The sequence below is a fragment of the Bos taurus genome, chromosome 7 (assembly GCF_002263795.3).
Source record: "Bos taurus isolate L1 Dominette 01449 registration number 42190680 breed Hereford chromosome 7, ARS-UCD2.0, whole genome shotgun sequence".
Lineage (NCBI taxonomy): Eukaryota > Metazoa > Chordata > Mammalia > Artiodactyla > Bovidae > Bos > Bos taurus.
The window spans coordinates 7,830,772-7,855,952 of record NC_037334.1 but is presented as its reverse complement, the minus strand read 5'-3'; the positions used below and the strand labels follow the sequence as shown (position 1 = coordinate 7,855,952).

At 47.1% G+C, this 25,181-nt stretch overlaps 1 protein-coding gene across 1 annotated transcript in view; it reads right to left on the bottom strand.

The window, feature by feature from the left end:
* BRD4 (bromodomain containing 4) overlaps nt 1-25,181 on the bottom strand; it is an 87,814-nt gene that overhangs the window by 32,081 nt on the left and 30,552 nt on the right. Inside the window, 1 exon segment of the mRNA XM_059888518.1 lies at nt 1,386-1,704. Coding sequence (XP_059744501.1) covers nt 1,386-1,670 — 285 coding nt within the window. The 5' untranslated portion in view covers nt 1,671-1,704.

The following is a 25,181-nucleotide window of genomic DNA, read 5'->3' as shown; positions in this document are numbered from 1 at the left end:
TAAAGGCCAACAGGAGGGTCAGGGTGGAATCCTCAGCTCTCTGACCTTCCTGTAGTCTCTGATGTGGACACCTGAGAGGCTGCTCTCTGTTGGTGACCCTCCTAGCCTCCTGCTCCCTCCAGTGCTATAAAAGCTGTGGGCCCCATTGGATTCCAACTACAGTGCCTTCTCTCCCCATTCTTTGCATGTGCTCTAGGAAGGTCACCTCACCTGTGGATCCTGCACAGCCCACTCTTTAGTCTAGCTAGAAGCTGGTACCGCAAGCTCTCCCAAGAGCCTCCTTCCTTCCAGTGATGGGCTCAATGCCTCTGTGGTCAATGAGGAGAGCGACCTTTGGAGCCCAGATTCCATGAGGACCCTTCTTTTGTTCCCATCGGCTTTCCTCCACCAGTTCATGACCTGAGCCTGCAGCACCCCCACCTGACTCTCCTCCTGAGTGCACACGATGGGTATTCAACGGACAGACAGTACTGGACAGCTGTCAGAGATACAGCGACCGTCAAGCAAGGAAGGTCGCACTGATGGGTCCCTCCTCCTTGAGACCAAGTGCCTGGCAGAGGCTGGGGTCCTGCACCAGTGCAGTTCTGCCTCGCAGATTCACATCTGGGTCAGCTGCAACAATCATCTAATTCCAACGCCCTTGTCCAGGTGTGTGTGGGATTTGGCAAACAACAGAAGACAATTTAAAGACAATTAGTCCTTGATGCTTTGAAGAAAGAAAAAATTAACACGTTATCCTGTTTCCTCCCCGAGGTTCAGTTAAAGGCAGAAGTTGAGTTTCCAGAGCCATTTGCTAGCAATGTGGGCAAACAGAGAACTCACAAAGCAAAAAGGAGAGGAACAGGGGCACAAAAGAATAACAGCAGATGTAACATGGCCACAACACACCCCTCTTCAATCCAGGCCACCTCCGTGTACCTGGCTCCATCCTGCCACCTTTCCCTGCCCATGCTCTGGGTGACAACGAGGATGCCAGTACCAGAACAGGTACTGCAGCAAGCCAATTCTTCTCAGAATCTGACCAACCACGTCTGCTGAACCTACTGGGTCGGTCTGGCCAACCAAGTCTGTGGAGGGAGGGCCTGGACCACCAAGTGACCCCACTTCAAGTCCCCCGAAGCAAGGGCAAACTGCAAGCAACCCTCCACTTCTATTTCAATCTCGTCACACAACATGTCCCAGAATCGTAGCATCAAAGAAACCAGTTACTATTTAATTCAGTCAGCACTTCTCTCTTTCCCCACTTCCATTCATCAGGACTGCTAAAACCCCTCACTCAAGGATACTGGAGTTTGGCTCCACCCTCCCATCAATCCATCCTTACAGGAGCAACACAGGAGGAGACCTGGAGGAAGGCAGCCCTGGACCCTGCCCAGATTACTCACAGGGAGGTTTAGCTTGACGGCATCCACAGGCTGCTGGAAAGGCCACGCAAACTGGTGTTTCCATAGTGTCTTGAGCACCACTTTGAGCAGATATTGCAGTTGGTTGGTCTGCCTCTTGGGCTTGTTGGGGTTGGAAGTCTCCGGAGGAGGGGGGTTGGTGCTGGCTGTGTTGGCTTGCTGGGGTTGGGCCTGGGCCTGCGTTGTAGACATCTGGGTAGTTTCTAGTCCATCCCCCATTACTGGCAGATTTCTCAATCTCGTCCCAGGGCCACTCTCCGCAGACATGCTACTGATCCCATCACATTCTTCACTGGGCAATCTACAAAGGAAAAGCCACTGTCAGAGATGAGGCAGTAGAGCGGAGCCATTCACAATGACACAGCCCCGAGGGCTGTGGCCTACAAAGGCCGAGCCCCTCTGATGAAGACCGACTGGGTCGGCTGGAGAGACACTCCAGGCACTGACTAAAAGGGCCCCACTGTCTGCTCCCCTCAAAGATTCATCATCCAGTAGGAAAGAGAACCAGGAATCAACTTTGAGGGCCAGGCCATGGAGTCTCAAGTCAGCCAGGGGCTGAAAGGGGCTGTGGGAGCTAAGGAGTTCAGGGGAAGGTGGATATAATAAACAACAAACCAAGTTTTCACCTCTGAGTTTTTAGTGGACACTGTGAGAGAGGATGATTTGCAAGCCTCAAATTATCTCTTCATTAATATTTTTGTTTATATTTGTGGCTCATGAAACATTTAGCCACGTCGGTAATTGTACTTGGTGAGTGGGGGCCAAGCAGGAAGGCCAGACTGCCTGAACCTTTTTTAGCCCACACAGTCCGCTGCTGAGTGCTCACACTTACGAAAAATATTTTCTTGGTAACTTACATAATGTAGGTTTGGAGATTAAAGAGATACCACACGGTAACTGCTGATAACATAAAAATGAATCCATACTTGACCTACTGTTTTATTAACCAGCTTTTCAAAGTTTGTTTATAAAGGGATAGAGGGGCACTTCCTGTGATTCTTTGGGGGCTTGGGGTGGGGGACAGTACATGTGACCTGCCCCCACCCCAATCAGTGCCTTATTAGCACTCTGTCCATGCACTGCCCCCAACAACCCCTGCTTCAAGCCATACTATGGACATTCTTGCAACGGTGGCTTTGTGCACCTGTCCAGTTATTCTATAGGACAACCACAGGGAAGTGGGTTCATGTTTTTAATGTCAAACGGCCCCTCAGAAAACACACTAACCCACCCCTTACTTTTCATTCTTTTAATGAGAAGAAACATCTGCTTAAAAGCGTACTGATCATTTGCACTCTTGTGCAGTACTTTTCTGACACTTTACTACTAGCAAGAAGGAACAATCAGAAAGTGAGGCAGGAGCTGCTTCCATGTAACGAGCAACTCCAGTAATAAATCCAGGAGTTCAGTGAGGGTAAGAAAACCTCCGTAGCTGAGGAAGTCAGGCAAGGGCTTAGGCAAAGAGGGACGACAGGACTCTGGCAGGCAGAGGGGACAAGAAAAAATGGGGCAAGCTGGCTCGCTTTGTCCCAGCTTTCTTTCTGGAAGACGCTCAGCACATACTAGGCATTCTGGTTCAGTCCAAGTGTAATTTAAAACAAGGTTTTCACAATGGTTTCCATAAATGCAGTTCTGGCAAAATGTTACTGTTGTTGTTCTGTCACTAAGTCATGTCTCTCTGTGACCCCACGGACTACAGCAAGCCAGGCTCCTCTGTCCTCCAGTATCTCCCGAATTTGCTCAAATTCAAGTTTACTGAGTCGGTGATGCTATCTAACCATCTCATCCTCTGCTGCCCCCTTCTCATTTTGCCTTCACTCTTTCCCAGCAAGAAGGTATTTTCCAATAAGTCAGCTTTTCACATCAGATGGCCAAAGTATTGCAGCTTTAGCTTCAGCATCAGTCCTTCCAAGGAAGGACTGGAAAATCACTGAATTTTTAAATGCACAAGGTGAGAACTCACTACATAAAAGCAACTCAGTAGTGAAGTCCGTCATGGCGTGGAGGGGGTGGAGAGCTGAACCTCTTGGTCTGAGGCCTGACAAAGCCAACACGGCCAGGGAGACCGCTTTCCTTCCAGGGTGCTCTGGCTGACTACAGACCTAGCTATCAAGTGGCTAGACAACCCAAGAAGAGAGCGCTGCTCCGAAGAAAAGGCTGATGCGGGGGCAGGAACACACATGGGGAGCCCATGGCCATCACATGGCAGACTGTGGATCCTAGGGATCTGAATCCTTGTTTGCTTTAAGAGGAAGCATTGTTCTCTACCCCCTTTCACCATATAGATATAAAACTTAAGAGTGAAAGTGAATGTGAAGTCGCTCAGTCGTGTCCGACTCTTCGTGACCCCATGGACTGTAGCCCACCAGGCTCCTCCGTCCATGGGATTCTCCAGGCAAGAGTACTGGAGTGGGTTGCCATTTCCTTTTCCGGGTGAATCTTCTCGATCCAGGGATCAAACCCAGGTCTCCCGCACTGCAGGCAGATGCTTTAACCTCTGAACCACCAGGAAAGAGTGCCATTTGCCTATTCTGAGATGGGATACCAATCACTCAAACAAACAAAAACCCATCACTCTGAATAAGTGATTCATCATTTAACTCACAGGAAAGGTCAATACTGTCAATGCTAGAGAAAGGGTGTGTTACAGCAGTGCCAGTTAGGTGTCTAGAGGTGGTCATGCATCTATTCAATGATGTCCAGCTGCTCCCAATATGCTAGTAAGACTTTAAGGTTTATGCCCTCCAGGTAACTCCCAAGACCCAAGAAGGAAGGGACAGCTCCTACAGCAACCTCTAAGCTCTCTACAAGGAGAACACCAACCCAGTTCTAACAATGCCTACAGGAAAAGGGGTTTTGCACGTGCAAAGCTGATTCCTGGTACCTCTCCTGCACATATGGTGCTGGAGATGAAGAAGGGGCACCCAGAGTTAAAACCAGACAGGTGTCCGGCATAAAAGTGTGATGGAGACTGATGGGCCAGCAACCTGCGGAAAGCATCCTCCAAGCCATGACAGCAGTGTGCTAGGAGCTGAGGACCACGAACGGGCATTTCCAGAAGCAACTTAATCTGCTGGTGGGCCAGTGAATATTGCAATAGCACAACAAGCTCTCAGGACCACAACTACTGAAATACAATAGTTTTCAAAGGCAGACGTGACAGGATAGGTCTGCCTCAGGCTCTGAGGATACAAGGCACTTTCCTTTCTCCACCAAGGGGACTTCTGGTACAAGTATGGCCAGAACTAAGGGCCATGTGGTCCTGAAAACGTGTCATGCAATGAGCTGTGGTGGGACAGTGGGGATGGAGGTGCTCCTAATGGGAGGGAGGTACATAAAGCACACCGGGCTGGGAGCCTGGAGAGGACGGGGTGGACACTGGAGCCTTAAGGTGAGTAAACACACCCCAGTGAAAGGAGGAAGGAGGTCACATACAGATTCAGGGAGGGGAAGCCTCCAAAGGCTGGGTGGGATAAGGTGTGGAGTCATCAGAAAGAGTGCTCAGAGAACAGAGGTGGAGAGGACGAGGGCTTAAGCTGAATCACCCAACACTGAGTGTGACTCAGGAGGAAGGGAGGAATCTGGCTGAGAGCATGTCACTGCTGACCTCAGGTGAAGCAGGATGTGGAGGGCGGCCCCCTGGAAGCTGCATTTGGCCGCACGTGGAACCTTGCACACAAAAAGCATGCCTTCACTCCTGAAGTGAGTGACAAGGAAGAGAAGAAATTTCTCTAGTTCTGAGGTTTAGCTGATAAAAGAACGGGACCTCAATCTCACAGAAGCTAGGTCTTACAGCCACCCGCAGAGTAATAAGGCATGGCAAAGTTCAGGCAGGCGAGTTCACAGAACTGCGTCCCTGACGGCAGCAGGCGAGTGCAGACCACCTTTAGGTAGCTGCCATTTAATTACTTATTCCCCTCTTCATTTCTTTTTATTCTTACCCCAGCATTGATTGCTAAGAAAAGCTCCTGTTTGTACCAGTGTTAAAGGTTGTACTTAGAGGTGTCAGCAGGCAATAATACTATTTTCTGGATGAAATTTAACAACACTGTTTTGCTCTCATGGTTTCTAATGTAACTGAATATCCACGCGTGACTCCTGATTTAGTTTCCTTTCAAAATAAAGGTACTATAAACAAAACAGTAAACTGATTAAAAAAACAACACAGTAAAGGATACAAGTATCAAGATAGGACATGACAAAAATAAAGTAGGAGTTGTAAGGGCAACCTGGTCTTGCCCTGTGATCCTCTTCAGAGGGGAGCCAGGCGAGACCTACTGCCAGGTTGCCGGTGGGGAAGCCAGTGAAAGTCGCTCAGTCGTATCCGACTCTTTGCGACCCAATGGACTATACAGTCCATGGAGTTCTCCAGGCCAGAATACTGGAATGTGTACATGTTCCCTTTTCCAGGGGATCTTCCCAACCCAGGGATCAAACTCAGGTCTCTGGCATTGCAGGTGGATTCTCTACCAGCTGAACCACCTGGGAAGCTCAAGAACACTGGAGTGGGTAGCCCATCCATTCTCCAGCGGATATCTTCCCAATCCAGGAATTGAATTGGGGGTCTCCTGCATTGCAGGCAGATTCTTTACCAGCTGAGCTACTAGGGAAGCCCAGGGAAGCCAGTAGGCTAGGAAAATGTGCAGGAAACTGCTGGAAGAGGGAGGGAAGATGGAGAGGCATCCCCAAGACGGCGGAGACTATGCAGCGTTCCCTTGAAGCCCTCCACAGGTAAGTGAATGGAGGTAATCACTTACTGGGCAGAAACAGAAACTGGGGTTTTGGGCCAATACGAGGGAGACAGAAGGACAAATGACACAGGCAACACACCAGCTGGCCAGGAGCCTTGAGTTTGGTGGCCATGAGCAAGATACACAGAGATATAAGATATGCTGAGTGCGGGACATAAGCGTTGACAGAGGGGCAGCACACAGAGAAGGAAATATGTCAGTGGGATCTAAGAACACATGGAGAATAAATTTATTTAAAAAAAAAAAAGAGCACGTGGAGTTGGCTGGGGGAGGGTTTCTATGCAGCAGGACCAACATGTCCAGAGGAGCACAAGGGGACTAATGTTAACTGTGACCCATGATGAAGGGAGGAATTAAGCTATGAGGATACAGATTGATGCACAGTCTGGTTTCTCCTTAGATCTCTCCCAGAAAGAAGCTCTAGAATTACACAGCCAAGCCCGAGCCAGGTGAGTTACAGCAAGCAAGGGACAGGAGCCACCCCACCCTGAAGGAGACAGTCTGGCTCTAGGGCAGTGGAGCTCTATGGGCTACAAGAATGCAAGCCGCCAGAGGGTGGAGCCAAGCACATCCCACCAGGAGGAATCAGCCCCATGTTTTCCATTAAGTAATGACATTCTGGAAATCTTCAAGCAGTGTCCCCAAGGCAAGAGGGAGTCAAAGTAAATGACTTCTAAAGCTTCAGGGCTGGGCTGTGCCTTTTCTCTTTTCAAGTGGACTCTCAGCAAAGTCAAAGGACGGTGGACTCTGGACACAACCATTTTCCTTCACCTTCAAGGCAGGCCCACAGGGGCCTTTGGGCCAAGGAAGTTAAATTTTCTGCTCAAAAAAATGAATACTTTTTCTACAGAAAATCTGACCCTTTAACTTTGCTTCATCTCTATTTTAAACCAGTACGTCTATGACAGAAACCAAAACATCCTTTCAAGCCTGTAAGAACTGGGCAAGTAAACTCCTTAGAAAACTTTGAGAAGCCATTCATTCATACTGTGGCAAGAACACCAGGGAAACCAAGAATCTCTAATCTGTTATGGGCCAAGAAAGAGAGGCACTGGTGAGCAGCGCTGTGTGAGAGCCAGGATGCCTTTTCTAAGGTACAGATCCAACTGGGTTGCCATCTCAAGTACATTGGTCCCACAGTAGTCACCCCTAGCCTGCACTGTCCCAGCGCCTAGGATCAATACTCCGAACAACACGGTGGCCACAACGGGCCCCTTCTCTTGTCACCTTCACGACCTTCATTTGCTGTATCTGGTGCTTCCCTGATCTGTCTCATGGTTTTGATGGTCAGCCTCCCCTATACATGCAGCTGGGAGCCCTAGGGCCATCTTTACTTCACTCTTGTCCTCCTAACACACAGGTGTTTACTGAATGACTCAAGTACCGAAGTCACCCTACACTGACCACACACAATGGTCAGTTACTCTGGGGCTTCTAGTTCAATTTCAAAACTCTGGAAAAGGAAACCAGCTAGCATTCTCACAAGGAAAATGTGACTCCTATAGTCTCACTTGCTCAGCCAATGCATCCCATCTGAGTTACAAGCCACGCTTGGGGACTCTGTAGTCCACATGATGTCCTCCAAGTGATTAAGCAACACTTGGGCGAGTACTGTGAAAAAGAATGGCAGGGTTGCTGTGACCACTGACACTGAGGAAGGGCACGCCTGTGGTGGGGAATGTGGAGACAGACAAGACTTGTGATGGCCTGGGGAAGGTGCCACTGACGCAGTAACACAGGCACGGGCCTGGAGGCAGGAGAGACACCAGTGCACGTGCAGAGCCGAGAGGAGGACACACAGGAGCATGTGGCCACGCTGGCCTCGTGTCCTCCCTAAGTCCCTGACTGCGGGGCAGGGAAGACAGTGAAAGGGGCAAGGGGGGTGGAAGAGGCACTGAGGTCTGATTCTAGGGACACCAGGAGGTAAAGACTATAAAGAATCTCATTCCTGCCTGGAATATAGTTTCATCCTCAACTATACCTGCACACCACAGCATGCTGTTTACAGATGCAGAAGATGGGATGCGCAGGGACACGGTAAATCACGAGTGTGAACACAGGGTGGCTCTCTGTCTGCCCCTGAGTCCTACAGGAAATGAACAGCTCTCAGCACCAGAGCTCTCTTTAGAGAGAGGAGGCTGAAAAGTCAAACTTATCAATCTGCAGATATGGAGGAATTTATTAATTCTCATGACAAAGTATAAATGGCCTTCAACTAATTCAACCAAAGTTTTACAGCTGAAAGATTCAAAAATGCTGTCCCCTGTTTCCACACTCACCTGTGGCTGAGAGGCAGGAGCCACCAGGTATTGAGCTGAGACAGGGGAAGGTCAAGGGACAGGAAGAGGATTTCACTTATTGTTTTCAACCCAAAGAAGGCTCAAAGACCCCACAGGGTGTCCAATTCTGGATCTACTCCCAACAGTTATCTTACAGCATGTTCCCAGTTTAGAGGAAGAAGAAAAAGATGAAGAAAACCTGGATGGTCAGTGTCCTGGTTCAAAGACTGACTGTTGAGGCACCACAGAGTGTCACAGTGGGAACTATCAGTGCAAGGTAATTGATAATGTTACACCCTACTATATTCAACAATGTCCCATCTTCCAAAGCCTGCATTCAGCAGTTACTGTCATAAAAAGCAAATACAGCTGGTCCTTCTTATCTGCAGATTCCACCAACAGCAGATCAACAATATGGGGGGGGGGATATTCTAGAAAGTTCTAAAAAGCAAAATTTGAACTGGTATGCACTGGCAACACAGAATTTACACTGTCTAAATTACTTTCATAATGTTTACTTGCATTAGCTATAAATAACCTAGAGATGATTTAAAGTATAGGACAGGACGCGCAGTTGGTTATATGCAAACACTATGCCATCAAATTTTGTTTCTTTATTGGAGTCTAGCTAATTTACAATGTTGTGTTAGTTTCTGTTGTACAACAAAGTGAATCAGTTCCATTTATACGTATACCAACTCTTTCTTAATACTGATTTCTTGGCTGTGTTGGGTCTTAGTTGCAGGACACAGATCTTCCATCTTCACTGCAGCATGTGGGATCTTTAGTTGCAACATGCAAACTCCCAGCTGAGGCATGTGGGATCTAGTCCCCTGATTAGGGAACGAACCTGAGCTCCCTGCATTGGCAGTGCAGAGTCCAAGCCACTGGACCACCAGGAAGTCCCTGACGCTGCTTTAGACTCTTTGCCTGTAAAGGTCATTACAGAGTACTGAGTAGAGCTCTGTGTGTTGCACAGTGGGTCCTTAAAAGTTCTCTATCTTATATAGACCAGTGCGTATGTCATTCCAAATCTTCCAATCTAACCCTCCCCCCTCTGCTAACAGTGTTTTCTACATCTATGATTTGATTTGTTTTATAACTAAGTTCACTTGTATCAATTTTTTTGGATTGCACATACAAGAGAAATGATATGTGCAATGATCATATGATATTCGTTTTTTTTCTGACTTACTTCACTCAGCATGATAATCTCTAATCTATCCATGTTGCTGCAATGTAAGAGACTCGAGCACCTCTGGATGTGGGTGCCTGGCAGTGGGTGTGATTGTGTGGCCGTGTGTCCTAAAACGGAATCCTCAACGGATACCAAGGGACGGCTGTACCATGTAAAATTCAACACAGGATACAAAACGTGGGTGACAGATGTCTTAAGGTTGTAGTTCTAAGGTTTAAGGAGTTGTGCTGTAGCCAACAGGCACACATATTCCATAAGCAACTGGCTGTAGTAATGCAAGAATATAATATTTTTTCCTTTCAATTCATGTGTTTTCTTCAAACAGGTGTAAACTGTTGTTGGGATATTAGTACTTACTTTGTTGTTTGTACCTAACTATCCATTAAACAAGCTTGTTAGGTATTCCCTGTGGCCTAATATCATTATTAAAAAAAGTGATATGCTACTTTTGCCGTGAACTAAAGTATGGGAACCTCTGGGTTGACTAATAGAAGTTAAAATGTCACTTCTATTTATTTTTGTCTGCACTGGGTCTTCATTGCTGCTCGCAGGCTTTCTCTAGTGGCGAGAGGGGGCTAACTCTCGAGTTCTGGTGTGCAGGCTTTGCGCTGCAGTGGCTTCTCTCACTGCAGAGCGCAGGCTCTAGGGCACACAGGCTTAGCTGCCTGGCAGCATGTGGAATCTTCTGGACCAGTGACTGAACCCTTGTCCCCTACACAGTGGCAGCTGTATTCTTAACCAGTAAACCACCAGGGAAGTCCAAAATGCCAGTTCTTTTCCTATGTTTACAGTCCCCTGATTAATTACTCCTGCTGTGAAGAATATTGCTTGCTATCATTCCAACTCATCTAAGGACACTGTTTAGCAGACAATACAACTGTAATGTTTTTCAAATTTCAACAGAAATATTTTCTTTCCTGGAGATTAGTAGGAGGCGAGACAGACACGGGAGAGGCTTGGGTCTAGGCTTCTGTAAGTAACTGAGAGAGGACAAGAGAAAGACTTGATTCCTGGAGATTTAGTCCCAGCTCTGTCTCTGGAGAGAGGCTGACAGTTACACTTTGTATTTGCAGTTCCACCTTAACTCCTGACCTCCCAGAGGGCCCACAAACCCAGTGACCCCACCTTGACTCCTTCCCGTCCATTCACTCGCCTCTGAATTAAAGTGACAAAGCACATAGGCAGTAAGATGCCAGAGAAGGTAGGAGCAGTGCAGGTTAACTGGGAAGCCTTACAAACTCTCCTGTGAGATACAGTGACAATACTCAACATCTGTGCTGGGACCTAGAAAAGCCTGTCAGCAGATAACTGCTGCTTCCTGGGCTGATGCCCTGTACTGAACACTCACTTAATCCTCAAGGCAAGCATACAAGGGAGGTGGTGGCATTACCACTTTCATCGTCCTGGCAACAAAGCAGCATAATGGGTGGTGGTCTGGTCAGCAGGAGGTCAGCCAGGGCTGTGTGTCTCTTGAGTGCTCTGTTTCACAGCTGCTTCTGTTCATGAAGCCCAGGGGCAAAGGCCCAGTCAACTGCTGGGCCCAGAGCGTGTGGTTTGGCTGAGGGCACCCCACTTCCATATCCTGGTATGTTATTTCTTAAAAAATTTATTTGAGCTGTGCTGGCCCTTCGTTGCTGCATGGGCTTTCTCTAGCTGAGGCAAGCAGGGGCTCCTCTCCGGCTGTGCTGTGCGGGCCTCTCACTGCAGCGGCTTCTCGTTGCAGCTCCCAGGCTCTAGAGCACTGGCTCTATAGTGGTGCCACAGGGGCTTGGTTGCTCTGCAGCATGTGGCATCTTTCCAGATCAGCGATTGAACCTGTGTCTCTTGCACTGGAAGGTGAATTCTTTAGCACTGAGCCACCAAGGAAGCCCTTGGCATGTATCTTAATCAACAGACTTGCTCTCTCTGCAGAAGCAGCTGAATGTCACATGACCCTCAAGTAAATGAGGTTAGCTTCTGAAGAATTAAACCCCTGCAAATGTACCAAAGTCAAGGTAACTCTCACAGCACCTGGCCATCTGTGACTTGGACAACATCATAGGTGAAATCAGCAGCACACTCCCCTGCTGATGCCATGGGGAGCAGGGTCAAGGGGAGCGGAGACCAAATTATTTATGCTTCCCAAGCAGTAAAGGGCTGGAGGGGCTGTGGCTTTAACTGGTTTCATGCCAAGAAAAAAAGCTGGCCAATGCCAGATGACCCCAGCATCTCTTGAAAGTATAAGCTGACAGGAGCATGCACCCTTCAGACAAAGGAGATCCCCTCCTCACTACTACAAGGTTCTTCTATAAGAAGGAGACACAGAAGGCGATAGGGGACCTTGATTCTGGTTAAAAAAAAAAACAAAACAAAAAAACCTGGCAATTTTTCAATACTAGTTAATGTGCAGCAAATCGTAGCCTGTCCTAGGAACATCTTTGTTGAAATGTTAGTTACAATGGTTACGGAACACCAATATCAGAAAGCATGTTCCTCCTGGTCCCAGAGGAGAAGCTGCTTCCCGTTCACAGTGAAGGCCCATTTCACTGTGCAATCTGTGTCGGTGGGGAAGCACAAACAGGATTACTCTTCCATCTGACCGGCTCAGACGGCTGGTGAGAACAGCAATCATGTCATCAGCCAGACTGAGGTGTCTGGAGGCTGGCCAGTGCTTGTGCACTGAGGAAGCTCTCAGAAGCCTTAATCCTCCTCCCTGCAGCTTGAACATGCCCTGACCCCTGGACTTGCCAAACAGGGCCCCATCACCTCAGAATCAAGCTGGCAGCTGCCTTGAGCCCAGCAGCTCCAGGTGGAAATGAGTCAGCCATGCTGCTAAGCATGCACAGACTCACTCATGCTCTCTGTCTCCCAATGGAGGGAACCAGGCCCATGAGGACCCTGCAGCCGGAAGACCAGGACCCAGAAGGCTGGGCAGGCCACAACCCCGCCAATCAGAAATCCACTCGCTCTGCTTTAGAAACCAATCAGCAGGAACATTACATTAGGGGCAGTGAAAAATGTGTACCATCTTTAGCTTCCCTATGAAAGCTGCCAGCAGCTGGAGGTCCAATAAAAGGCTCCATTGTTACATACGGCTTACATCATGGTGTTGATGGTTAAATCTGGACAGATGATTTGTGAATTTAAAGTGTTCCTGAGATGGGCAGGCAGTTAAAAAGAAAACAAAACTTTGATGTGGACAAGACTAAAACTACTAAAACATACATCAGCAGGGGGAGGCTAATTTTTCCCAGAGAGTAAATACAGTCAGCTATGCAGGATAAACAGTCTTTGTAACACTTCATTCTGCTGTTGCTGTATCATGAAAGCAGCCTGCTGACAATCCTGGGACGAGGAACGGTGGCTGTGTGTCAGTAAAATTCAGGCTAGTCGGCAGGCCTTAGTTTGCAACCCGTTTCATAGATTTCTAGACTTTGTGTCAAAATGAAGGAACTCTTAAGTAACATGAGTGCTATGTTAGAAAAGCAGAATACACAATTACAGATGAAATTAGGTAAAGACAGACAACTGGGTGCGTACATGAAACCATAAAATGGAAGTGAGACATGGTGGCAGCTCTGTGGGTGACTATACCTACTGCTGCTGCTAAGTCGCTTCAGTCGTGTCCGACTCTGTGTGACCCCACAGACGACGGCAGCCCACCAGGCTCCTCTGTCCCTGGGATTCTCCAGGCAAGAACACTGGAGTGGGTTGCCATTTCCTTCTCCAATGCATGAAAGTGAAAAGTGAAAGTGAAGTCACTCAGTCGTGTCCGACTCTTAGCGACCCCATGGACTGCAGCCCACCAGGCTCCTCCATCCATGGGATTTTCCAGGCTAGAGTACTGGAGTGGGGTGCCATTGCCTTCTCCATGACTATACCTACTTACATTTAAAAACCAACCAACCAACAATATGCCCCCCCCCACAAATCCCCACTGACCTCTGCTGAGGTGGTTTTTTGATCTGTCTACCTCTTTACCTGGTGAGCTGGCCTCCAGACACTGCTTCTCAAAGCAGCCTTGACCTGCCCAAGTCTGTAAATCAGAGGCTGGAAGACTGACAGAAACACAATCTGCCATTAATTCAAACTCTCCATTCCCACAGACCTAGGTCTAAGGTTGTGCCCTTCATAGGTTAAGGTAAGAGTGATACTTTCTTCTGGTTGCCTCTTTTAAAGTTATTACTACTACTATTCTATCTGCCTTTACTTTTAAACCTTTTATTTTTAGTGATTTTATTTTCCAAAAGAGCTGTTCTGATGTATGTAACACTAAGATTAACCCACTCTACAACACGTAATGCCAACAGAACAGACTGTTGTTTCATGCAGAAAATTCCTGCTCGCTTTGAGAGGTGGACTCCAATATGGCCAGAGACATGCAGATCGCAAAGCCAAGGCAGGCAGAGAGGCCAGGCACTTCCTCTGCCTAGATGAGAGTTTCCCAGTAGAAAGGAAGCATAGGGAACAATGCAGAATTGAATAATCTGCAAGGCAGCAAGAATGAGAGATGGTGTTCATTTCACAACACCGAGAAAGTACTGAAATGAGGAAAATGTCTGAGAAGTGAGAAACTAGGATTAGCCAAACGAGGCTGACGTAGTGTTACGGGTGACCTGCATGTAGACCATAAAGCTTCTGAGGGTGATGCTACACTGGTTCTCTGTAACTGTCACACTGATTCTCTATAACCCTCCCATTTCCAACAAAAAGATAAAACGTAAGTTCATGATCCTCATGAACAAAATTTAAAACTAAAACTAGTACAAGAAAGACAACTGTGGTATTTCTAGAACACCAAACACCAGGAAAACACGTTAGTGTTAACCTTCAAGCTAGTGGTCAAAGTCGAGCTGTTTGGGAATTTGGGAGGCCAAGAGGAAGGTATGAAGTGCAGATGATGAACCACCTGCAACAGGCAACAGGAAGCACCACACGGGGGAGAGGCAGTCTACTGTCTGTGGCTGAAATGTTCCAGAACATGCCAGCTCACAGGCACACAGGTCTGCTTTGTTTAAGTGGCAACAGCAACATCCCAACCAACTTTCCCATAAAGTCATTCCCTGAAATGAGAAGCAGCCTCCGCAAGAAGGCCAAGCTAACAAGGTGGGAGATATCCCACAAAAGCCTATCATGGCTCTAAGCTTCTCTCCAAAGCAGCAGAATGGAAGCTGAGAGGGAGACTCAAAACCACACTTAACTCGGACTTCCCTAGTGGTCCAGTTATGACGATGCTCCCAACACAGAGGACCCAGGTCTGATCCCTAGTCAGGGAGCTAGATCCCACATGCCACAACTAAAGAGTTCACATGCTACAGCTAGAGACCCTGAGTGCTGCTAAATAAATATTTTTTAAAACTACACTTACTGGGGACAAATGGGGCTCAGGAAGAGGGCTAACACAAGAGCTTCCCAAGACACCATGACCCCAACATCTTCAGCCATGACCACCAAGGAGGCAGGAACAGATGTATCAATCAAGGACAAGGGCACACACTGACTTGGGCTTTAGCGAAGCAGGAGAGCCTGTTTACCTTGATGAAGAGCCAACGCTTATGGGTGACCTCTTCTTTAATGATACTACCCTTTGACCTTCACTGTGAAGCTGAACTTTAAAAGAAAAATCTCAGAAAAAGGAATTATCTGTCATTAGCAGGCACTCTCAAGAAGAGGATCCAGCTAGGATGACCTGTTCCCCTCACCTTTCACCAGGTACAGAACTCAAATAATAGCGAGAGCTGACAGTGTCTGAACTAGACATCCACTGCCAAGGCTACAGGAAAAGGCTGGTGCTCTGAGAGTCAAGCTGCCCCAGGCAAATAGGCCGAGGGGCCCTGGCCTCCAAAATGCACTGATTTTCAGACAGGTGCTTCTCTCAGGCAAGGGCAAGCCACCTCCATGCACTGCAAGGAGGTCTCTACCCTCAGGAAACATTCAGTGTTGACTTTTGCCCTCACAATCTCACCACGTCAGCTTGAGAAGGACGTGTGGATTTAAACAACCAACCTCCTCTAGATCTCAGTAACTTTCGGAGTACAAAGCCAATCAAGGACAAAACTCAACACTGCTTCAGATGAGAACAGCAAGGGAAGCAAAAAAAATAAAAGGTGACAGGGATGTTTCTTTGTAAAAACTGATGTTTTTGTTTGTCATTAATTCCACCTAACTTCCACCAAAAGCTGATTCACAGAAGTCAAGTACCCCAACTCTGACAGACAGGAAGGTGGATACAGGTGCTGGAGAGAAAAAGGTCAAACCTCACCAGGCACATATGATCTCTTCAGCCACTGTGCTTTGGGCAGGGGGGTCTTGTCACAGGCAGTGCTCTGCCCTGGGGAACCTCAGCTGCAGCAGAATCTCACAGGCTCAGATCTTGTTGCACAACCCAAGTTTACTCCCTGCTAGACACAATCAGGTCAGCTTGTCCCCAGTGTCCACTTGGGAAAGTAAGGGTTGCTCACTGGTGAGGAGCTCTCAGCCCATCAGAAGCCAAAACCCCTGCCCCAGTGCATAGACTACCACACTCCCAACGAACCCACGGTATTTCCTGGAACTCTCTGCCACTTTTCTATTAATATCAGGAAAAATATTTAAGGATGTGGAACTAACATACACCCCACATGAAGCTTCAAACCAAGGTCCAGTGCACAGAATGACTGAATAAAAAAAATGTGTGCACACACGTCTCTGGCTGGGAATGCCAACTGCCTTCACTGGATTTAGTAACTGGTTTTCCCAGTGCATGGGGAAAGCTGGAGACCCACATGCTGGGCAGATTGAGGCCCGTGGCCCTTCCCCATCTCTCCACATAACTCTCTGGAATTCTGAGTTCTTCTAGACTCCATGCCAGGTACATCTCACCCAGAAGAGAGCAAAGCTGAACAGGGCCAGTGACCCCACTATCTTCTCCGGGGTCTCAGTGCGCTCCCATCAACGATCCCCAAACTTTGTGCAGCTTCAGACCTGGGGCCAAGAGCTAGACAGAAGAGGAGCAAAGAAGTGTTCTCCACCCGTTTAACCAGGAACACAGATGGGCTGCCATGTAATTCCCATCCCCCACACGCCTTACACAGATGAGATGTGGCTGGGCCCCTTCCCTCCACCAGTCTAACACTCAGTGGAGAAGCAAAGGCTTCAAGAGGTGTGCCCAGGGCTTAGGTGCTCCCAGGCCTTATTAAGACAGGACAGAAGTGAGAAAGAGAATCCAGCTGAGAATTCACCAAAAAAAAAAACAGCAGGGCCCAAAAGTTTTCAGGAGTCTTCAGAAGTCAGAGAAGGACCTGGTAGAAGATGGTAGTGCAGGCTGCCGCACAGAGGAAAAGATTCTTCACTCCTACATCCTATCTACATGTGTCTGACAGAAATACCTGTGACCATTCAAGCACCTTCATTTTCTTGTAGCCAGATTATAATGCTAAAAGGTGAAGTTAACAGTATATTTCGTGGAACCCAATATACTCAAAATTCCATTTCAATGTGTAACCATAAGAGAAACTGAGACATTTTACATTTTTCATACTAAATGTCTTAAATTGGTGTGTACTCCACACCTTCAGCACATCTCAATTCAGGAGCTAAATTTTCATTCAAAATATTTGATCTGTGTGTACATTTTATAAAGTTTGATGTTTAAAGCAGATTCACGGACTTCCCTGGAGGTCCAGTGGTTAGGGCTCCAACCTTTTCATTGCACAGGGCATGGGTTCGATCCCTGGTCGGGGAACTAAGATCTTGCATACCATGCTGCATGGCCAAAGAAAGAAAAAAATAGATGCACGTGCCCAAGATGTTCCAAACATACTTAAAAAGTTCTCCAAAACTAAATGGTGGCACCAGTTTTAAATTTTTAATTAGAATTCATTAAAAATTTAAAATTCAGTTCCTCAGTCGCAGTACCACATTTTGATGAGGCCTAAAAGCCTGATGAGGTTAGTACTGACCTTGACTGTAAAGATGTAGAAGATTCCTCCTGTAGAAGCTAGGCAGGCTGGGGCAGTCATGTTAGAAACTCAGCTCTGGGGCCAAAGAGCCCAGATCACTATACACATTTGACCCTAGCGATTTCAAACCCATTCACCTGCACATTACATCAACTTGCTTTTTATAAATTTAAATATATTTATTTAAAATAAAATGCTAACATATCACATGTGATGTGTCAACCTATTTGAATGGGAGACAGACATTTTTTGAGACAACATGGGAATTCTTAATATGGAATGCCAATTATTGTTGATTTTCCATAATATTTACTGTGGTTTAATAGGACAATGCCCTTATTTTAAAAAAAATAATAAAAACTTCAGTAGCCTTTTATATTATTTATCCTTTTATTGTGGCAAAATACACATAACATGAAATTTACCATTACAACCATTTGCAAGGTGGCTCAGTGGGTAAGGAATCCACCTGCAACGCGGGAGACACAGGAGACACTGGTTCAATCCCTGGGCTGGGAAGCTCCCCTGGAGGAGGGCATGGCAGCCCACCCCAGGATTCCTGCCTGGAGAATCCCAGGGACAGAGGAGCCTGGCGGGCTGCAGCCCGTGGGGGTCACAAACAGCCGGCCATGACTGGAGCGTCTGAGCACGCACGCAAGCACACAGGTGAGTGGCCCTAAGCACAACCACACAGTTGGCCAACTATAGCCACTGTCCAACTCAAGAACGCTTTTCATCTTGCAAAATCGAAACTCCACGCCCATTAAACACTAACTCTCCATTTCCTCCACCCTCCAGCTCCTAGTAATCACCATTCTACTTTCCGTCTCTATGAAACCAACTACTCTCACTACCTAATGTAAGTGGAATCACAAAGCATTTGTCCTTCTGTAACTGGCTTCTTTTTCTTAACATAATGTCCTCAAGGTTCATACATGTAGCATGTATCAGAATTTCCTTCCTTTTATGGCTGAATAATATTCCATCATGTGGATAGACTGTATTTTTCATTCATCCCTCCATGGAAACTTGGGTTGCTTCCATCTTTTGGCCATTATTTTGGCCATTATGACCAATACGTCTATGAACACGGATACACAAATATCTGCTGGGAGTCCCTGCTTTCACGAAAACACCTTTATTCTGAAAGAGATGCTTGCTGAAGTACATGAGGTAAAATATCACATCTGCAACCTACTTTCAACGACTGGGGTGGGAGGAAACCTGTGCACTGAAAAATAAAACAAACGTGGCAAAATATTAACTGGTGAATCTACTTTTTGAAGCTATGAAAATTTTCAAAAATAAAAGAAAAAGTCATTAACTTAAAAACAAGCACCAGCTGCTATGAAGAGAAAGTCCGTGTAAAAAGAAGGACAATGAAAGCAATGTTGGCATGACTACTGGCCCAAGATTCTCACTGGCATTGGAAGTGCACCAAGGGAGATTAACAACAGCTGACACTTTTTCCTCAAAGTGAACAGAAGCACTGTGGGAGACTGAAAATGTAACTGCGCCCCTCTCTCATGAGGACTGCTAGCCCTGGCACTCGCCAAAGTCATTCCACTTAGGGGTTAGGCATCCCACAATTTGGGAACACTACCGAGGGGTTGGAGAGCAAATTTATCATGGAGGCTACTGCAGGAACAAAGCACCAAGGCGGGGCAGGGCAGGGCAGATGCATGCGGAGGATGGGGTCAGACCCAAAGATAATTTAAGGGGACAAATGCCAGCCATTGAGGCCCAAAGGAAGACCAGAATTAACTGATGAGCCATCATACGACAAACTTGCATCTGGCTATAGGAGCAGAGCACAGCACAGCAGAGTAGCCAGGCTGAGTGAGGCCATTCAGGACACTGTGCCCAGAGATGCTGCTGCTGCTAAGTCGCTTCAGTCGTGTCCGACTCTGTGCGACCCCACAGACGGCAGCCCACCAGGCTCCCCCATCCCTGGGATTCTCCAGGCAAGAACACTGCAGTGGGGTGCCATTGCCTTCTCCGGCCCAGAGATGAGAGTGCCCCAAATTGAAATCCCTGCCAGGGAGGTAGACAGAGGCACTGGAATCAGCAGCCTCCTGAATGGCGACACCACAGAAACAGGTTAGAGGCAGTAGGTTTGGGTCACGGTCTCAGGCATCACAGCTGCTCCTGGGTTTTCAATGAGGCGGTTGGCAACCTGGGGTGAGGGTAGGGGGACTCAAACCATACAATTTTGTCCTCCCAAAGTTGAATAATGGGTGTGAAAGGGGAGGGAGTAGAAAATACGTCAGAAAACATTAAATGTGAGATACACAAAGGCTTTTAAAGCATCAAGACACCAAAGGAGAGTTTTAGATCAAGGCAAAAAACCCAGAAGAAAATAAATTTCAAAGAAGATTCCAGAGCCTGGGCTATGATCCTGCAGGGCCCCCACGGTCCTCATAACTAGAGGGAGGGGACTAGAACACAAGTTTTAGTTATAAACTCAGCTCCTTCCCAGAGGCTGTTTTGTGAGACACAGGCAGAATTCAGCCAGAACTACTGACCCTGCCCTGAGCCCTCCACAAACTCGGGTGGCTCCTCCCACTAATATAAAGGAGCGCGGAGCCATTCTGTATTTCCCTTGTTCTGGCCTCAGCAGCTGGTGCTACGCAGGATCGTGTGCTGCAGCAGGCGGATGTGAGGAAGTCAGCCCGTGAGGGTGGCTTCAGAATAGGGTGGAGGGCACCGACCCAGGCAGATGGAGGAAGGCAGAGCTCCGAGTCCACCCTCAACGAATGGCATGAATGAGCTCTTTCACTGGGAAAGGAGAGCGTGCAGCAGTGCCATCTGCTATGAGGAGAGAAAGGTCAGAGAACAGGCACTGCGTCCTCAGCCCTCCAGAGTCGGGTGAAAATCACCACCTGGCTCTCCACCCTGCCAAGGCTGCTGGAGCAGGCAAGGCCTGAACATGAGAAGCTGCAACATGTGAGCTACAGTCTCTGCAACAAGTGGGGGAAACCAAAGTGCAGAACCATCTCAGGATAGCTTCATAACTTCCACCTCTGGCTGCCCTGTTCAACTCCACGTCCCCAACTCACCCTCCACCCCACCCCCATTTCTCAGCTTAGACATTAGCACCCAGAGCCAGCGAGGGTAGAGATGCTTCACCAAGATGCCTCCAGCAGAGAGCTAGGCTTCTTACCAACTTAAAATCAGAAAATAGGCGAGCATTTCCCCAATCCCAAACTGCTAACAGGATAGCTCAAGCTGATGAAATCAAGAGAATGGAAGCTGGGAAAGGTGTGGTTTGTGGAGGCCACTGCTCTCTCCATATGCCACCACCACCTCAGCAAGGGGTTCAGGTCAAGGAAGGCTTCCTGAGGAAGGTATTCACATTTTTATTTTGTCTCTTGAAGAGGCAAGATAAGTTAAAATCACCTATCTCCAGGCTCAGGCTGGGGTAGAGAGTTACATGCTTGAACACAAGAATCCCCAATGACAGAAGCCTCTAAACAAAGTTTTGAAACCCAGAGAATGGACATTTTACCGAAGACCCATTTTGGATTAAAAATAAGCTTCCATCAACACCCCCACCACCCACCCAAATGACATTTAAAACCAGACTAACTTGACTGCCATGCAGATGGATTATTGGAAGTGGACTCAAATGAAGTCAATGTTGAAAATTTGGTGCTGGACCATTTAAATTCTCTTCAAACTGCAACAAACTTATAATGGTATTTTCGATGTGCCTTCACTAATCCTGTTACCATGTTAAAGCACAAAAATAGAATCTGTTCCCTTGGAGTTCACTGGTTGCCATAGGAATGGCATCAAAATGTATTATACTTTCAGGTGTAGAAATGCACCATAGGTGCTTAAGAAGAAAAACCCTTATCAAACCCAGTTCAAACTCAAATCCCTTTAAAAATAAATGGGTACAAGTATACCAAGAACATGACTCAAACCGATGTGCTCCAGGTCTGGGGAAGAAAGGGAAATTTCACTCAACACAAACATAGAACACCAGGCCTGTGAAAGACCCTCCCATGAAATACAGCCAATCTGGCCCGACTATCCTCCTGACCAGGACCCTCCACACCCTGCCCCCAGCCTGGGCACACGTACCAGAGACAACAGAGCTCATGCACACACATTCCCACTCCAAGCCCAGTCTTCTATTATTCCTGATTTATTCCATTTTTATATGGACCCATATTTGAAAGCATAAGCTTTAACTCCCAGTGGATTCAACTTCCCTAGTGAGTTAGGCTCACTTCCTCTAGTGAGTAAGGACAGAAATATAAGCTATTATGGATCTGACTTCAACCCAAGGTATGATTTGAAACATTTTAAAAAGTGTTCTTTAAAAAGAGAAAAGCCTACTGCATTACAGAGGTTAACGGTCCCCAGCAAACCTAGATGAAGAGACAGGCACAATGGTACTCCAGACCCCGCAGAACCCCAAATCAAGGGGTTCCAAAAAGAGCTGAGCTTGCTCCTCTTTCTTGTTAACTTGCTCCTGTGATCCAACTACTGCTCTCCTCACTAACCAGTATCTATCTGTCCTGTCCTGCTTCTTACTTTTGCTTCCTTCACTACACAGATATATGCTAATATAACACGTATTTGTGTTGTGTGAGTATGTAAGGAGATGATGTTGAAGATTAAGAACAAGCTGAAAACCAACTGGTCCAGTCTGGCCAAGCAGCAGAGGCCTGGGGATGACTGGGTATGACACTGTCATTTGAGGTGTTCCTAGTTTAGGTGAAAACTTTGGATTTGCTATAGTTTTCAACAAACACCTTACTGTGTATCTCTTAATTCTACAGGCTCTTAGGATTCAGTATGAAGACACCTACCCTCATGGGCTTACATTCTGGCCGAGAGGTGGGGCAATGGAGACAGACAGGCAACCAAGAACTAAAATAACAACTAAAATTATGTGATGTATATCGAAAAAAGGAATGATAGGGGGCATATGGCATTGGAGCTTTTAAAAGTAACTACTCCTTGGGACTTTCACAAAAAGCAAGACAGTGGTTTCTGAGCTCTCCCCATTTCATCTATATGATGTATTCAAGGAATCTAGCTGACAAATTTTCTCCATTAAAATATCTAATTCATGTGCAAATTACTCTAAAGATGGTTTCCCAGGTCTATCTACTTTGAACTCAGGGGCTTGTGGCTTACTTAAAACCGCAGCTTTCATCCCATGACAGGCTCACCTTTAAAGATACTGAAAAAGGACAGAATTCATTTACCTTACAGAATTTACATATAAGACAAAAGAACTCATTAAGCCAGTTCATACTACAAATTCACTTTCTGCCTACACATTTATTGCATGCACGCACGCTGAACCACTTCAGTTGTGTCCAACTCTTTGTGATCCTATGTACTGCAGCCTGCTAGGCTCCTCTGTCCATGGAATTCTCCAGGCAGAAACACTGCAGTGGGTCGCCATGCCCTCCTCCAGGGGATCTTTCCAACCCAGGGATTGAACCCGAGTGTCTCTAATGTCTCCTGCATTGGCAAGCAGGATCTTTACCACTAAGGCCACCTGGGAAGCCCATTCACATTTATTACACAGCATATTTTCCTGCAAAGAGTCATGTCTGAGAGGCAAGTCATCCTTGATTCCACCCCTCAGGCAGGATACAAAGACAGCAAATCCTAGGTTTACCTTGTTACAGCCAGAAGAATACAGTTCCTTCTGGTACACCAGTTACTTGGGTGGCAATAACAAAATTATGGGTTTCCCTGGTGGCTCAGCAGTAAAGAAACCGTTTGCAATGCAGGAGACGCAGGTTCAATCCCTGGGTCAGGAAAATCCCCAGCAGAAGGAAATGGCAACCCACTCCAGTATTCTTTCCTGGGAAATCCCATGGATAGAGGAGCCTGGCAGGCCACAGACTATGCAGTGCAACAGGACTTAGTAACTAAAAACAAAATGATTCCCTAAATAAATGTCACAGTTGTAAGCCTTGCCGAATGACAACTTCTCAGTTGATCAAAGCCTGATTTTTCATTTCACAAACATATTCCACCTTTAATTAGGAAAGCAGGTCAAAGAGAGTACCCTAGTAATAACTGGGGTATTACTGTTACACATTCCCTATCCTAATCACCTACTCAGAATCCTCAGAAGTTTCACAGCTCCCATGTGCCAAAGGCAAAGTGTGCCTTCACCTGGAGAGGTGCCTTCACAACCCCTATCCATGACTGCTGACTCGGGGAATTTAATCTACACCCTAAGGGTCTCCTCTTTGCTGCTGGAAAGTCCTTGTCATTATTTGGACTGAGCAATGGGCTGTGAAGAAACCTGCCAAATACAGCACTGTGAGCACATGAGAAAAGCACAAAGACCCCAACCTAAAGCGGCCCAGGCCTTGGGTTTCAGTCTTCAGGCCGCAGAGGATCCCAGCAAAGGAAGGCGAGCACATCTGTCCTCCTCACCAGGCAGGGCGGAGGGTGAGCACCTCCTTTTGGATTTCAGTGCCCCTGCAAGGGCTGGTTCATGCAAGACCACCATGCCAGTGCACACCCGGGGGTCCTGACAACAGCCATCTACCATCGATGCCAGCAGCTCAAGGGGGCCAAGAGAAGCAGCACTCGAGTCAGTAACACCCAGATGGAAAAAAATCCATGAATAATAAAGTCACCTTTAACTCAAAACAAGATTAGCTGAACCTCAGATAACAGTGTAAAACCTAAGCTGGGAAAACCGTGAAACCCAACAACCACAGCGGCTATTTGGAAGAGGGGGGTGGTTCTGGCCACTTGAAGGCCCAGAAGGGTGTCATCGGGTAAGGCTACCACAAAGCCCAACACCACTAAGAAGACAAGCTTATCTCCATTCCCAGGACACCAGATTAGAAGCAGCCCACTGAAAGCAGAGAGGAGCAGTTGAAGGCACAGGAGGAAGCAACAGCTGGCAATGCGATAGCAGACAAGGAGACAATTACGCCGGTTTACTAAATGAAAAAAGAGCCAACGATTTAACTGCCACCATGGCAGAGAAGAACAGCCTTAGGCAACCCGTGCAGACCAGAAGCCATTAGTCTGCAGTGAATATGATCAATATACAGCTAGTCACCTGGAAGAGGTAAGGTACACGCATTTTTTTTTTAATTGTGGTAAAATATACATAAGGTTTACAATTTTAAAGTGTAAAGTTCCATAGCATGAGGTACATTCACACTGTTATTCAACCACCACTACCATCCATTTCCAGAACTTTTTCATCTTTCTAAACATGAACTCTGTCCCCATTAAACAAGAACTCCCCCTCCCCTCCCTCCCCCAACTCCTGGCAACCAGTGTTCCGTTTCCTGTCTCTACGAATAAGGCTGCCGCAGGTATCTCACCTAAGTGAGATCACACAGCGTCTGTCCTGGGCCTGGCTTCTCCAACTTGGCAGGGTCTTTAAGGTTTGTCCGTGTTGTAACCAAATGTCCGAACTTCCTTCCTTCCGCAGTTGACTAATGCTCCATTGTATGGAGATGCCACACTTTGTTCAACCATTCATCAAGTGGACATTTGCATTGCTCCTAGCTTTTTACTACTGTGAGGAGTGGCGGTATGAGCACTGGTGAGGGCCCAGCTCTCTGCCTCAGGACAGAGATGCTGGTAATTCTGTTCAGAGCGTGGTCCATCTCCAACTGACT